General features: G+C 41.5%; 1 protein-coding gene across 3 annotated transcripts in view; it reads left to right on the top strand.

The window, feature by feature from the left end:
• Positions 1 to 17,246, top strand: part of RYR3 (ryanodine receptor 3) — a 506,091-nt gene that overhangs the window by 191,612 nt on the left and 297,233 nt on the right. For all 3 annotated transcript variants that reach the window (XM_036998427.2, XM_036998418.2, XM_036998420.2), the window contains exon 3: positions 15,849 to 15,956. In XM_036998427.2, coding sequence (XP_036854322.2) covers positions 15,849 to 15,956 — 108 coding nt within the window. The remainder of the gene's footprint in view (positions 1 to 15,848; positions 15,957 to 17,246) is intronic.

The raw sequence follows: 17,246 nt of genomic DNA, 5'->3' as shown, positions 1-17,246 counted from the left end.
ATGAGAATACAGAAGAGAAAAATGTTACAGCAGAGAACTTACATGGTGGCAGCTGTCTAAAGAAACAAAGGTACCAGTCTTCGGAGGTGTAGTCCTGCAGTTTTCTGGACATGCAGTGGCATGCAAAAAATGGAAGTTGGACAGTCATTCTATTAGACCAGATGTTCTTTTTCTCTTAGCTGCCAGAGTACAAGTTCAAGTTTGCAAGCTTGCAAGTTCAAGTCTTGCTGTTCAACATGTGGGGTGAATAGAGAAGGCTGGGACATTCTCTATGGTCCTGTAGGACTAGGGTAGGCTCTTTGCATTGAGCAGCTACTCTACATTGGGTTATTGTTCAGACTGGGCCAGGGACTATTATTGTTTTGTGTTGGAAGGGCAAAAAGGGATCTTCACAGTAGTCCATATGTGAATTCACCAAGTTGAAGGGTTGGAATACAACTCTTAAAAATCCTCAGATTCTTGAAAACATGGCTCCACATTCCAGTTCTTACCAATGAGCAGTTAAGTTGTTTTCTTCCAGGCAGTTTCTAAATCCACATTGAGCCTCATGCTCTGCTATTCTTCACAGAGATGAGAAGGGAAACATATCTGCAGAAACAGCATAAAGTCAAGTGTAGCACATGTCAAATTTACTAACGCATTTGTCATTTGCTGGATCCAAGGACCTAGTTAAAAATAAAAGTCCACCCTTTCAACTCTGAGATCTCGCCTCATTTACATTGTCCTCCTTCCTACCTGAATTATTAATACTGTCGTGATAACTTAATCTGCCTGAGGCAATACCAGTCCTCTCTTTATTTAAAGACAGTCTGTACACTTAGTGTGGAAATCTTCACAAAGAATTTATTCAGGGTGTAAAGAGGCACGATAGCTCTGCTGTTCATTTGTCATTTACTTGTTCACAGCAGGCAAATGGCCCCAGGTGAATTATGAGCAGGTATTATACCAAGCCTCCTATGCAGTACTTAGTACTTTGCTCTTCAGACCTAATAGCTGCTATTTTGGTCTCGATTAGCAGTATTTTTATTTCCTCCACCAACTCCTGAACTTACTAATTAGATCACAAAGACCTGCCCTTTTTTCTCTTTTCCTGTGATTAGGAGACCATCTTTTTTCTAGTTGTTGCTTTCACATGAGAGAAAAATGATGCCTCGCATTTGTGTTCTAACTTGAGTTTTAAGAACTCAAGCCATGCTACACCTACCATTTTTATTCCTCATGGGTGTTTTAAAAACTGGGGTAAAACCTGAGTCATGATTATGACCTTTCATGTGATCTTTTGAAGTTTTGTGCATATTCGTAATTCACAGATCAAACTATTGTTTACAAAGAATGCTGGATAGTGACTCAAGAGATCTGGTTTTGCTCTGCCTGCAGCTTACTGTAAAAACGTTGTGCAGATAACGTCTCTGGTCTGCTTGGCCTGTCTGCCACATGAAGAATGTCTTGTAAAGGAAAGGCTTAAAGTTGCTTTAGATGTTAAGATTTCCAGACATCTAAGTTAACAACTTTATTTCTGCTTTTCAGTAGTTCATTCAGTAGTTTCATTAAAGTTTCATTCTTTTCAGTGACCTGAACAAATGACATGAACTGAATCATTGGCAAACAATTTCTTGTTTGTTCTTAATGTCCTGACATACAGGAAACAGGTGGTTTTTAAATAATTCACGACAGTGTAGATAAGTAATTTGTTATTCTTCATCCAAATTATTATTTCAGGGAATGACTACAAAGTGTTCCTAACACAGTCATTCCAGGATTTTGCTGCCTTCTCTATTGGTTTTCAGATAGTTTTTCTTCCATTCCATTTAAACTCGGCTTTATCCAAAGCCTTTAGAAGATGAGAAACGATCCAAAAAAGCTTTTTGTAAAACTGTCTCAAACAACTGTGTTTTTAACTATGGAGTGGTTAACAAAATTTGAAAAACCCTTGGCCTAATGATCCATTTCTTATTGGAGCTCTTTCATCAAGACTTTCTGCCTCAAGACCTACTTAGCACTTCACTATATATCCCAATATGTTTCTACTTGAAAATAGAACAAATTATCATCTCTTTTTTTTTTTGGTGGTAGTCAGGGGGGTGGAGGGTGTTTCAGATGCACTATTGCCTCAGAGCACAAGGGTGGAATAATTGCGCTCTCCTCACCTTCATTCCAAGAGCAGCCACTTGAGACTTGAAATTTGAATTATTATCCTAAGAATCTGTGGAACCTAGGTTCAAATAATTTTATTTCTTTTATCTGAAGATGAGACTTTTTTAGAAATTAATGTGATCTCTGAGACTGAATGAAATGAGAAGGCTTAATATTATTCATCAAAACCTCTAGTAAGTAGCTAAAGAGTAGTTTTTGTGAAACATACAGCCAAGAAAGATAAGGACTTTTTGATGTTCATGAGAAAGTTTCTACAACTGCCTCTGATTACCTTTCAAGTTCAAGAATGAGTGCTATTATTTTGCATACTGCCTGATTTCCCAGGTTAATTATGTCAAGATTGCTTTATCCTCAAGTATGATAAGCCTGGCCAGCGGCCAAGGGGGTTGGCACCGAGCTCACCCAGAAGGGCAGTAGTTTTCAAATTTGACCAAGCATTTCCCTCATTCACCATCCTTGTCTTGGGTGGAGCAAGAAATCTGCTTTTATTATTTTTTTTTAATTACCGTTTTACAAACTACATGATTCTCATATAGGTGGTCCTCAGACCATACTTCCAAAATTGTGGGAGGGCCAAATTTGCAGCCATTGGTCTTACACACTTGTTTCTTTGTTTGACTAACAACAAAGTTGCTAGTCAGCTTACATATGTAAATGTCACCAGCAAAGGAAGCAAAGCTACAGCCTTGACTTCATTAGCATGAAGTCGAAATTTACCTACAGCCTCCCAGGGAAAGTTTCCAATTACTATAGTAATGAATAAACTTGTTTCTTTCCCAAAATGTACAAGTTAAATAGGAATTCAAGCATGGCTTTCCTCTCCAACTTGTTCACTGAGAACAGGACAAATGTCACTGGAAAGCAACTAGCTCATTTGAAACATGTATTGTTATAGAATTTGATTAGGTCACCATGAGCAAGAACTTTGCTTTTTGAGGGGTGGCATTGCTCTGTCAGTTTCTATCAATGTGTTCATTCTCTCTCAAGGTGCCAGGTTAACTCAACAGTTATGTATGGGAAGTAACTCCTGGCTCTCCAGGATGGGAGGGGAAGGAAGGGAAAAGCCATAATCTGTCCAGCAACACCTACTCCTCATTTCCTTGATGGGGAATCTCGGTAACCAGGGCGAGGTACCTAGCAGAGCTGAGGAAGGGACTCAGGGCAAGGCTCAGTCATGTGAAACTGGGTGGTTGGGCATAGGCAGTTTTGGACGTGGTATTTCCTGGCCAGGCTCATTAGATGCTGAATGGTGGGCTGGGTTCCAGTAGGAAGAAATGGAATCTCTTTCCTAGTGGTTTCCTTGTAATGATCAGAGCTGGCTCGTGCCCTGAGTGAAAGGCATCAGTGACTTTGGGGGAAGGTTTGGAATCTAACAGATCTCCTCAGCTCAATGAGCACTTTGATGACTATCCATCCTCAGTACTTAGAATGCTTCCTGATAAGAAGGTAGATGACAAATCTCCTCTATTACCATTCCACTGAAGCAGTGCTTTTCTTAAGTGAACTCATGAAGCTGACTGGCAGTACTAAATCTCTGCCCTGTGTACATGTTTTAAAATATCTGCGATGAGTACTGTATCCTCCTTTGCAAATGGAAGCATGTAACACTAATCCTTGCCTAGAGCTCTAATCCTTGCAAACGTAAACATCTAGTGGTTAGTAGTTTAGCTCAGACACTGAGAGGCAGTTGGAAGGGATGGGGTCTATTTGTCTATGAGGGCATGGGAGGACTTTTTCCATATTGGAGAAAAATACTTATAACTTTATTTCCACAGTCTTTTTTTATTGCAAATTTTATTCATATACTCCTGCCAAAAAAAATTGTACTTATTTCTATCAAAGCAAAAACTCCATGAGGGGGAAAAAATAAAAACTGCATTTCCACATTGGGGTTTGGATTCAGTTTGAGAGTGGGAAGGAGGCACTGGGGAAAAAAACCAAACCATTTGGAAGCCAAGCTGTTGTGTTTGCCCTTCAGTGTCTTGAGCTCTGTGCCCACTTTAGATCTGTGTCCATGAGCCTCATGGATTGGGAGCTGTAGTCAAGGCAGGACCCAGTATGCTAGTTGTTTTCCCAGAGAAGTGAGGCACATGACAGTTGCACCCGAGGGAACAGCTCCACCTCTGGGCACCTGCTGTCTCTGCTCTGTCAGCCTTCAGCTCCAGCCTGACATTTTCTCAGCTCTCATGGGTGCCTCATAATTCTTTCTTCAGCTTCCCCTTCCTGTTATGCACTGAAAAAGCCAAGAGACAAATTCCCTGTCCTGCAGCTACTGAGCACCATTGCCTTGATAATGGAGAAGAGCTTCACATGGTTTCTACATTCTCTTGACAACTACATTATCACACACACAAGGGCAGAGGGAGTAAGTGAAGAAGAAAGGAGTATGTGGGAGGTGTTGTGCTGGTCACTGTTTCTCCCATGGAAAGTAAAGTAAACCAAGCTCAAGACTAACACATAAACATTAGGTTGAGACTAGACTTTCCCACCAGCCCACCTACCTTGCTATTTCTGCCCACCACACCTCATTCTGACCACAGCATGCTGTCCCCTTGCTGCTCCTCTAGTTGAGACTTGTACCCCTGACTTACCCCGGCGCGTGGAGCATGCGCACTGTTTTCATCTCCTTTCTGACGCGTCGCCTTTCCTCCTTCCTGGTCTCTGCTTTTCGCTGGTACACAGGCTCTTCAGAATAACAATTTCATAGCATCGCACGATAGCCCCCATTGAAAACTAGGGATTTTAGGGTCCCATTACTGATCCACAGAGCTCATGTGTTACTTGTGCTATGCATTCAGCTAGAGTTTTGTTGATGGCTACCTATTTTTAGGACCATATAAAGAGCCATTTTTTCAGTCATCTCTGCCCATGAACAGTAGGTATTATTTGCTGCTGCTTCACATGGCTTTTTTTTTTCCAGGTGCAAGTGTTCCAATTTTCTACCTCTTTGGCACCTTTGTTATTTTTCATGCAGACTGTGCCAGACAGCGAGAAAAAGTTGGCTCAGTCAAGAACCAAATCAACCATCCAGCCTGTCAGTTACATCTTTTCCCAGCAGGCAGTTTTATAAGCCAGCTGCCTAGCATTTGTCTCTGATTCTTTGGCTGCCCCTTCTTCCTTATTTTAAAGCTTTGCAGCACTTATTTTTGCCAGGTTCTTGGTAACATTTTCCCCAACTGTGCCAGAAACAACTGATGCTTGCCGGGTACCAGCATCCAGGGTGCCTTGGTGTTACTTTTGGTTGGGGCTTTATCAGGCAAGATCATAAAAATAATAATCATGTGGATTTCAAATTATTGGGTTATTCACCTGAAAGAAATTCTTATATCTTAATGAATTTACATGCCTTAACAAAGGATGTGGATTAAGAATCAATTACTCTCCAGCAGCAGACTCAAACTGCAAGAAGGGACTAGTGGTTACCAAAGGGGAGGGGTGGAGGGCGGAGAAGGGGATTGTGGAGTATCATGATTAGTGCACATGGTGTGTGTGGGGTCACAGGGAAGACAATGTAGCACAGAGAAGACAAGTAGGGACTCTGTGGCATCTTACTACACTGATGGACATTAACTGCACTGGGGTATGCAGGGGGGACTCAACAACAAGGGTGAATGTAGTGACCACATTGTTTTTCTTGTGAAACCTTTATAAGAGTGTATATCAATAATACCTTAATAAAAAATTAATTAATTAAAAAAAAAAGAATCTGAATTCAGAATCTGAATTCACTTGTTTGGTCCAATTGCTCTGCAATGTCTCTCAAATTGGGATCCGAGACCTTCTGCTTCAAAAATCACCTGGGATAGTCTTTCAAAGTACCCACTTGGGGAAGGGTCCCAGGTATCTGAAATGTTAGCGGTCTTACCCAGGAGAGTCTTGGGGACACCGTGTTCCTGTATTAATGCTTCCAAAACAAGTGTATTTGTATTAGCTCTTGTGAGAAATCACTGAATATCATCAAAAAGATAACTGATGTTGCAACTGTTGCTTTCATTGACTTAATGAACATTCTTCCCTAGTGAGACAGGGACCATGGGCTTAGAGTAGGGTGAGGGCCTCAGGGGTGGGGGTGGGGAAACAAAGCAAGATAATCCATTGCGGGATTTGCTTTGGCAGGCTGGGGTGCCAGCTTATTTTTCTGACTTGATGCAGGCTCTGCTTTTCTTCCTCCAGCCCTTGTCAAGTGAGTTGCCACCTGGGCAATTTAACAAGCAAGCCCAAAACAAACAGGAAGGATTTCATCTTTGAAAATAAAATTGCCATTTTAAAGCCCAATTTGTTAAAAAGTAACTTTCTTAATATACTCTTTAACAAACAGATAATAACTCAGCCCACCTTGGGAACAAAGCAGGCAGTCTTGAGTGATATGCTCTCAGACCAGGAAGCTGCTATCCTGGGAGGAAATCAGAGCAGTAAATTTCTTGTAAATAACCTGGAAGACTAATAAGAAACTTAATGTCTCTTCACAGATAAACATTTTGGGACCACTTAGCAGATGTACATTCCTAGCCCTTTGTCTCTCCACCTATAAAACCCCTAGACAACACACCACCCCAGAGGCTCTCTTGTCCACCAGGAGTTCTGTCCTCTCACTTTCTCTCTAAATAAAAGCTGCTGCCTTGCTCTCCTACTTTTGAGTGTTTGCGAAGTTCATTCTTTGACTCCGTGAAAGAGAAGAACCCTGGCATCACTAGGAGAGGTTAGACTGCAGTGGATCTGTTGATCAGTGTCAATTAACCAGCCAGTATCTGGGATTTGAGGCATGGGGCAAATAAACTGACTGTGGGCATTTTTAGTTCTTTCTCTGTTTGGGTTGGCATTTCTCAGTAAGACTTCTGCCAAAGAATATTTGTCCTGCAATTTGGATTTCCTGCTTCTAGGTGGCAGTGGAGCCTCCGTTACGTAGGAAACATTTCCACAGTGTTCTTCCTAAGTAAATAGTTAACTCCCTAATAGAAGCTTTTTATATTTTTAAATATCAACTCCTTTCTATAACTTGATAACCTTCTCCCTTTTTCTTGTATGTGATCAACTTATTAATCTTTCCTTGTGAATACTCAGTCTTGTCTTGGAGTAAACCTCAGGCCAGCAAGGCATCAGACTGTAGTCACTCTGCTTATGACTGGAGCGCTTCTGCTTAGTAAGTTTCTTTGCTCTGTGGTAGAGATTGTCCACAGCTGCCAATTCTCCCAGGGCAGCTCTTCACCCCTAGAATGAAGAAGCACCTAGAGATTGGGGAATGCTAGAAGAGCGCATCCCTTAGGTTGATTCGTCAGGCATCAGAAGAGGCCTTCTTCACTTAATTCTTTTAAAGATAAGGACATCTGTGCCTTCTACTCCAAAAAAAAGTTTTCCAATTCTAAGTTTAAATTTTGACCACCTCACAGTGTATGTATAACAGATTTTGTTAGAAAAGTCCAACTAAAAATTGAAACTCAACTATTTTGTATAGTTTCTGTATGTATTTTCAGAAAGACCCTCTATTCTTTACTAGAACAAGCTATTTAAAAATTTTTTAAATTCAGGTTTTACATATTGTAACCTTGTTTCATGATAGTAGCTCTTAACATAGGTAGGCAAACTGTCTTCCCTCAAAATATTTAAGATCTAGACATATACACATTTAAAATCTATACATGTGTGTCCTTGGTAGAAACTTGCCCCATCATGCCCAGAGTTGAATGGCCTTTGGGAAGAGAGAGCTTACATGGTAAGTTGGTCTCAGATTTTAGAACTGCATAGAGATGGAAATGATCTCACCTGCCAGGAATCTCAATTTCATAAAGCTCTTGAGCCCTGTTAGTCTCACTAACTATAATGCATTCCCAGTGGTCATTCCAAAATAGAAAGAATTCTCTAACATGAAGTTCTTAACTTCACATTGAAGTATAAGAGTTGGAAGGAGGTATCTAAGTAGGATTAGAATTCTGTAATCTTGGCATGGGGATGGGAATGTCCTCTTCAGGGATATGGATACTGTATCGTCAAAACAAGCTGGGTTTGAAATACAGGATCTAAATGCTATTCCAAGCATGTGACTGTGGGAAGTGTTTCAGCCTTAATGAGTCTGTTTTCTGATCAGTAAAATGACTATAATCTCTAAGACTAAAAGGGTTAAGGCAAGAGTTAAAGGATATAATATTTATTAAAGAATTTAGCACAATACCTAATACAATAATATAGGTATGTAAATAAATACAATTCAAATGCATATATGGATTCTATTCTGTCTCCACTTGCCCATACAAGTTTTACCTAATTCCTTTGTATCTCAGCTCACCTACCTCTAAAACAGTTATAAAGCTGCCATCTATTTTTTTCAGAAATCCAGAGACTGGGCAACAGCTTTAGATGTAAACATGCACTACATAACTTTCTTCATTATAATTTACCAAAAACTTAGCAGAGGTGACAAAAGTAGGCTTAAAAAGCACTTACTGAAAAAACACTTAAACCTCAGTGGTGGTTGTGGGTGTTTGTTCAGATGCGGGTGTTAGTTTTGTTAATGACTCGCTCTGCCTTGAAGTATAAAGACAATACAAATAATTATGTATTACCAATAATACAGAGGAAATCTGCAAATGAGCTCATGTCTGCTGTAGTTGGATAAGATAATGTCTGTGAAGTGTTTATTAAAGCTCCTGAAATACAAGCTACATGTGCCATCTCTAGCTATCCTGATGCTTTCCCGTGGGAAGTCATTCTTATCCAGTGCCACACTGTACCCCAGGTTCCTGATTGACCTGGAATGTTTTTTGGCAGCAAGAATAATTTTCTGTTCCAGAGCTTGGGAAGTTTTCTCAACCATGTTCTTTGATTAGGACTTCATTGAGCCGTCATAGGGAGATGAGTATCAGTCCTGTTTGAGGTCATGGGTGAGATGCTAAGGCAGCATGAATAGAGCATGAAGGGGACAATTGAGATACTGTCCCTCTTAATTAAATTCAGAAGTTTCAAGGCTTCTCCCTGAAGAGAGATGTCTACCCCCAGCTTTGCTTTCTGAGTTTCGCTGCTGTCTTGTGGACCCTCCTGTTTGATTACCCGATTACCGTCCTGTTGGCCACATGGAGGCACCTTGCTTTCTTTAATGTTTTGGCTCACTTGTAGACCAAAATTCTTTTCTTGCTTTATGTAATCCAGCCAAAACAGGCTAGAACTTAAAGAAAGAAAGAAATCTGTTAAATACTAAGGAATCACACAAGAAAAATAAAGATGGGAGGTCCAATGCATTCTAACATTCTTGCTTAAAGTTTCTAATGCTTACGAACAAACATGCTCACTATTCCTGCCTCTGTTTACAAGGAATCCCAGAGAAAAGAATGCCCCACCCAAGTCCCTTACTTTCTACCTTCAGACCTGTCATTGGCTGTAACATCTACTGCCCAAGAACACCCCACTGGCTAAGTTTACTCTCCATGATGTGGATCCAAGAATGTGACGTTCACTTCTCCCAGATTTTTAGCTCTGCTTACTTAGTGCTGGCTCCTGTTCTCACAGTCACTCCTCTCCTGGTGACTGACATTAGAAATTACTTCACCTGATAGGTCAGACTCTGCAGCCTACCTGTAATTCCTGGGTGGGGGACAGGGGAGAGAATCCTTCTCAGCCCAGGGCAAATTACCTTTGAAACTGAAATCGTCAAAGGGAGAAATAAAGTGAGAGAAACCCATTTATTGCTTACAAGCAGATGTCCACTTCTGCTTGCCTGTGCCTCTCACCACCTGGCTGCAAAAAAGGGGCCCCACCAAACCTCTCCTTTCCAGCTATGCCCTTGCTCCTCCCACCCTTGTAATCACGTATTGATAAGGAAATGGAGTACTTCTCTCCACCCCTTGGAAACACCTATTGATACAGAGATGCACTAAGGCAAGGTGAGAGATTCTGAAAATATTGCAGTTTTACCCACACTACCCATGGCAGTAGTTCTGAGTCCATGTAAACCCATCAGCACCTAAGTACAAATAGGCATCAATGGCATGCACCTAATTGCTCAGTCCAGGACTGGAGTGGGATGTGACACATAGAAAGAAAGTAGGCAGGAGTTAGCCGCTATTTTCTCCTTCCTTGGCTCACACCCTTTACTAACTCCTGACACCCAAGTACTTAACCTTCTCTTTGGGAAGGTGTATGAAAAGCAAAGGGGCAAGTAAGGACAGAGGTTCTATAAAGCTCACAACTTAAAAATGCTATTTCACCTAATAAAATTTTAAACAGAAGGGAAGAATACATACAAGAGAATGGGAAGAAGAACTCTTCTCCCATTAAACAAAAATTCAAACTCTTGTTAGGTGCCAGGAACTTCTTGCGTACATAAATCCTCTTCAGGCCATGCTGTGGCCTGGCCTGGCCCAGCCTAACCTTCCCTAATTGCAGCATCACAGAGAGAGGGCTCTGGATCCTGCAGGATGTATAACTCATACCCCTCAATTTGGCACTGAATGTGTTCTTTTGTATTGTCTCATAAAGTCTCATGCAAATAGGTTAAGAATTCATTAAAGGACAGAAACCATGTCTGTCTTTTCTCCTTTGTTCCTCACAGCAGCTGGAACAGTACTGAATGCATATTATTATCCTCTCTGAATATTGGCTAACTGCTTGATGGACATGGGAAAGGAGAGTGAGGTTAATGGGGCTGACTTTGTTTGCTAGGTCTCCAGGAATTCTCCTTTTACGGGGAACATGTGTCATTCAGATTCCTCCTCTTCTCCCAGATGAGCCTCCCTCTGCTGACATTGCAGGGTTACCAACACACATTCACAGAGATTTCTCCACTTTCCCATCCTCATTCTGTTGGCCTGAATGGGAGATTCCAGTGGGCACTTTGCCAAGTGTAATTACTGTCTCTGTGGTCCTTCCACCACTTTGGTCTGTTCTTGCTGAATCCTGTCGTCCTATCCTTTCTGACTCTCTAATCCAGTAGAAACATCAGTCATCTACCACTCCTTCTTCATCATCTCCTACCTCAATCACCAGGTTGTATTTCTCTGAATTTTCAAGATTTTTCAAATTTATTCCTTTATCTCCATCTCTATTGGCATTACTTTAATTCATGCAGTTGTACCCTTGTAACCAGTTCATTGTAACAGTCCTCTAAGTTGTTTCTCTGCTTTGGTCTAGTCTAATCTCCTGCAAGGATCTTTCAAAGATGCAAATTTGATTATACCACTTCCTGCACAATATCCTTTAATGGTGCCCTATGGCTCTGAAGATAAAGTCCAAACTCCTTGACAAGGGGACTCATTCTCAGTCTAATGCATACTTACTCCTCAGCCTTACTTCTGAATGTATATGCTTGCTTATCTCCTGTCCTCCCCCATCTCTACCCCAGCCATGTCCAGCTCCTGTGCTGCTTCACATGCTTTTTCACTCACCTCCAGTTCTTTTAAATCATATTTTGGGTTGTCCATATGCTCCCCTGACATTCCACTAGAACACACAACCTTGAAAGATAGGCATTCTGCCTTCTTCTTTCACAAAATAAGGACTTCAAAATACTGAATGTGTAAATGAACATTTAAGTGAGTTACTGATGTTTTGATTTCAGTGCTCTGACATTTTTTGAGTGTTTACTCTGTACCAGACCCTATTTTAAGCTCTTCAAACATAAAAACTTACTTTATACTGCAGAGTAGTAGTATTATATCTCTGTTTTACAGATAAGGAAACTGAGTCACAGGGAGACTAAGTTATCTGCCTAACATCATTCAGCTGATCAGTAGTTGAATGGAAATAGGACCTCAAGCGGTCCTATGCTGGAGTGTTCGCTCTTAACCAACATACCCTGTGTTGCTTTTAATGCAACACCATGGAGGCACTTACAGGGCATATCACTGAGACATGGCTGGGTGAGAAGCAGTTGGATTAAGTGAGATGTAAGAGGAGACCTGTGGCACTGACAGAAGAAGGGCATCTTGAATCAGTAGCAGCCTCGGGGATGGGGCTCAGCCAGGCATGTGAATGTTCAATGCAGTTTGTCTACATCCACAGCCATCATCAGCCACATCCTTTCAGACAGTCTTCTGGGACACACTGTTGAGCACACGTCAAGAACACTTGAGTTGAGCACTTGGACTTCTGTGTACTGAGGATACCAAAAGTAGAAGAAGACATAGATTTTTCAAGATACCCACCATCTAGGGAGACAGACTGCACCACACAAAGAACTATATGAACCAAAACAGACTGGTTAACAGTGTAAAAGAGAGATGACAATTTCCCTTCTTGTAGCTAAATCCCCTCTTCATTTCTCGAAGGTTCAGCTAGTATAAGCTAGCACAGTACTCAACTTAGGGTATATTGTGGGGTGCAAGATAAAAAAATGCTAAATGAATCCAATAATGGGGTCAGATTCCCACCACCTTGGATTTAGTAAGCTCCAGTAAAATACTTTCAGTGCAATGAGGAAGATGTTACATAGATTTAGGAAAGTGGAGATGCCACAGGCCTTCCCTTCCATTACTTTCTACATAGTGGGGCCAAATGAACACCTAGTTCCTAGCTTACTGAGGGCCATGGCATCTCAATGTTTTCTGTAGGACATTTGGAAACATGGTGCTTCTTTAGGCTAAGGAAAGGGCTGGGAAGAGTGATGAGGAGCTATTTCAGAACAGATGTTAACAGAGCCCTTCTCTCTGCCATAAATCATCGAACATGTGCCCCATGCCTGCCAGGCAGAGTGACTGAGGCACACCGTTTGGAGCGCAGAGACAATGAGCAGGCCTCATGGGGGACTCATGCTGCAAACAAATTAGCTTTGATGGACGAGTGGCCTTTGCTCATTCTTGGGCAATGTGGAGGTGGAAGCTCAGGCAGTGTGGGGTTTAATTAAGGATGGCAGCTGGCATGGCAGATCAGATGGCTCTGTGCTCTGTGCTCCATTCATGTCATAAGTTGCTAGTTGCATTTTGTTTTTCTCCAGCTATTCCTGTTGCCCTGTTCCCTCCCATGCCATTGCCCACATTCTGTTTTGCATGCTATTGGAGTGGGGCAAACTTATCCCCAAGCACAGAGGATCCAGGCAGGGACCACACCTTGGAGGTAGGGAAAAAAAAAACTGTAGGGAAGCTGTGTGAACCAGTGGTAAATACAGTGCTCCAAAATGAGAGGCTTTCTCCCCATGCTCACTGTCCTCCTGCTTAGATGTACCCATTCATTCCCGTAGTTAAGTCATCACCACCATGGGACTTCTAGTATCTGGTGGGAGAAGAAGGATGTACCTGGAGCAGGCCTGGTATCTGTGCTCTCATCAGTGGTCCTCCACGAGGGTAGATGAAGGCAGTGTCGGGGTAGAGCTCCTGTTTGCTGTCTAAGCAAACAGCCATAAGGAGGAAAGACAGCTGATGCAGAAATATGCAGTCTCACATAAAAGCAAGATATCTAGCACTTGAAGCTGTGAAAGTTTCTGTCTTAAAGAGAATGGACTAAATGGGGTTCTTGTAAGTGAGCATCAATGTTGACATCATCCAGGATTAGCCTAAAAGCATCCTTTAAAGTACTGGCCATACTGCATGTAACTGCTGGTTATGTGAGTTTACACACATGTAGGGGAAAAAAGTGCCAACCTTACCTGAAGACATTCCTGAACAGAAAAATTTGCCACAGTCACATGTTCTAGTGAAGTAGAGGAGGAAGAAGAAAACACTCAAAGCCTGGATCTTTTTGCTTCCTATTCTGGGGACATGAGATCCAGGTAGAATAAAGAAGTGGTAGGAAAAAAAACACCTGCAAAGTCTTCTGAGATGGACATATTTTGAGAGACTGAGTTGGGTGATAGATGCTTATGGCATAAGGTCTTCAGGAAAATGCTTTGTCATATTATTGTATGCTACCTGTAATGATGCCCTGTGTGCTCTAAAAATGCTTCCTAGGCATGGAGCTCTGCCCTGCATCACCAGCTGTCTGCTCACTCAAGTTCCATACAAATGAGTTAATTACCTACAGCAAGAGCAAACTTTGAAAACAAAGCAAGAAACATGTAAAATAAAGGCTTTTGTCTCTCTGTATTACAGTTTCTCCTTGGTTACATCATTTTCATAAAGAGAACTGAACAATTTTATGTAAAACAAGAATTCTGGGAAGACTAGGTTTTTAGGATTTCTGACTGTAGAGCCCCTCTGTAAAAAAGTATTTAAGTAGAAAGTGCCTAGTGAAAAATTCCTCAAAATATTAAGTCACCCTTAGGCCAAGTAGCCTTTGGGATAGGATTACCCATTCTTGACTTTAATAAGGGGGAAAAGTAGGCAGTTCTAGCACTTGGGACATCATTTTATTTTTGAGGGCATTGAGGTTGGGGATGGGAATGAAGAAAATGCAAACGTTTGGGAATTAAAGGGAACTTAAAGATCACCAATTCCATTATTCTTATTTTAAAAATGAAAATGTTGAAGTCAGAGAGGTTATCTGTGCCTTAGTAGCAAGCTGACTAGTTTTAAATTGGAGCTCCATGGAAACAGCAGTACTTGTCTGAGTGCTCAACACAGCTGTTGGTGACTGCTGGCCCTCAGTCTTCGTTCCTGTTATTCTCATGTGGTCAGTGTTCTGCCAGTATCACATAGGAAACACAGGTTTACTATGCAAGGTAATTATAAACCATATTTCCAAGAAAAGTGAAAGTGGTATGTCTTGAAAGTGGATTTAATCTCCTGAAGAACAATGATTTTGTGTTATGTGTCTTTGTATCTTTCTCATTACCAAGCACTACATTTTATGTAATTGTAATACTTAAATATTTGCTGATAGAAAATATTCTAGTTGTGAAAAACTCTTTAATATTTTCAGCAGCATCAGGAACAATGTCGTGTATAGACTTTGGAGAAAGACTGCCTGGATTTGAATCCAGCTTAGCCCAGGATAAGCCATGACGTTGGGCAGGTGATCTAACTTCTCCGTGCCTTCATTCCTTGGCTGTAAACTGGAATATTAATAACCCCAATCTTATAGGTGGTTGTGAGGATTAATTGAGTTCATATATACAAAGCACTCAGAACAGCACCTGGCAGAGAGAAAGTACTCTGCATTGGCTATTACTTGTCAGTATGCAGAGAAGGCTATCTTTAACTGGTGCTGAGAAACGTTCCAGAGCAGCCTAAATATTATATTACCTGAGCACATAATAAATGAAAATGATTGTTGTAGGGGTCATCAGTTCTTACAGTTCTGGACATTTCTTTGTTCAGAACCATTTATATAGCTCTTAATCCCCTCTATTGCCTCTTTTTACCCTGCAGTATTCAGGTTTTCTTAATGAGTAAATGGAGTCCCCATTCTGGTTGCTATTGTCTAGAGCTACCTTCTAGCCTGTCCCTTACAGATTATTGTGGGTGAGACCCCACTGGCTTTGGTCCCACCCAGACATTGGTGTGGAGCAATGCTGATCAGTAGTGGTGAGCCTTCCTTGCCCTTCTTTGGAAAGGCTGTAGGTGTTCTTCTCCCACATATGTCACCAGCCCCACTCAGTTAATCCTGACATCTTGGTCACTGTTCCTTTGAGCCTTAACAATTTTCTTTTCATCCTTTAAAGCCTAGAGTGAAATCCATCTTAACTTAAGTAAGAGAACTCCGCCTTTCATATTCTTGTTCACCCATCCATCCAACTGCCACTTTGATACACAGGTTCTTTGCCCTTGTGATGTTACTACGTGACTGGTCCCCCACTGATATGAGTAGGTATCCTCACTCTTGTTTTATTTCCACAGTATGTTCCTCCAGATCTCTGCGTCTGCAATTTTGTGCTGGAACAGTCCCTCTCTGTCAGAGCCCTGCAGGAAATGCTTGCCAACACAGGTGAAAGTGGTGGTGAAGGGGTGAGTACCTGAAATTATGTCCTTGACGGGGACTGGGGTGCACCACAGCTGAAGAGTACTTACTTCATTTCATTTCTCCAGTTTTGAACCAGAAAATCTTAGGATCCTTGGGATGATCCATACACAGATAGTAAATCTTTCTCCCTGAGTTTAATTCCTCTTATTCAGCAAGCCTACCCCTACTTCCTTTGGATTAACTGACTTCGACCAGAAAAATAGAAGAGATCACCATGAATGCTGCCTGAGCAGGGCATAGGATATCAAACCTACTCCCCTTCCCTAGCCCACAGTCCACCAGGAAATGTGGAGTGACCAAGAGGGCCTTGAGATGGAGCTTGCCTGTTAGGCAGGCTCTTTTTTTCTTGGGAAAGTGTCATCAGAGATTTATGGCTTCCCCAGTGTAACCAGTTTACAACAGTTTGGAAAGGGTTTCCTATAAATTCAGTCTTTGATATGTGCCCAGAACTCCACAGTTTCACTCTTGCAGAGCAAATGAAGACCTGTCTTGATTTTATATTGTCAGTAAAATGGTCCCTAAGTATTTAACTGAGGGATTATGTTCCATTATTACCCATGTCAGAAGGTCTTTGGCCAGAGACTTCGCAATAATATTTTCACTTTCTTTCCCTAATGACCTCATCCATTTATATCCACTTATCATCAAAAATTTAATTCTGTGGCCTGAACATCTCAAATCCAAACTCCTCTCTCCATCTCCCTTAGCTACTGCATCCGATGACTACCCAGGATCTTCCTCATTACTACAACAGCCTACTGCTTTGATTCCTTTTGGACTTACTCCAACACACTGCATTTTTCACTCAGCTGTCAATGTTCTTTCTGAAATGTAGATCCAATCATCATACTTCCCTGTGGTATAATCCTTTGTCTTCCCATTACCTTAAGAAAAATTCCAAATTCCTCAACTAGACATAAAGCCCTTCAGGATTCAGGGAGCACTCCTCACCTTTCCTGCCCCACCTCTCACCCCATCCCCCAGGCACCCAGTGTTCAGACCATATTGAACTCCTTTCACTTCCTCAAATGTGACAGTTCTCTTTTGCTTCTGATCGTAGGCGTCAGCTGTGCCTTCCAATTAGTTTCCTCCTCTCTCTCTTCCCTTATGTGACCTCTACTTCTTCAAAGAACCAGTTTAGATATTAGATCTACTGAGAAGCCTTTGATGACCCCACGAGTCTGGGATGGGTGCCCTTATTTGAGCAATAGTCAGTGAATAGTTCTTATCAATCACTGCTATCCTTACAAGTCTAATTTGCTCTGTTGTGTACT

This window comes from Manis javanica, chromosome 8, assembly GCF_040802235.1.
Source record: "Manis javanica isolate MJ-LG chromosome 8, MJ_LKY, whole genome shotgun sequence".
NCBI classification, from domain to species: Eukaryota; Metazoa; Chordata; class Mammalia; order Pholidota; family Manidae; genus Manis; species Manis javanica.
The sequence above is the reverse complement of the archived record's forward strand: the minus strand, read 5'-3'. Positions and strand labels throughout refer to the sequence as shown.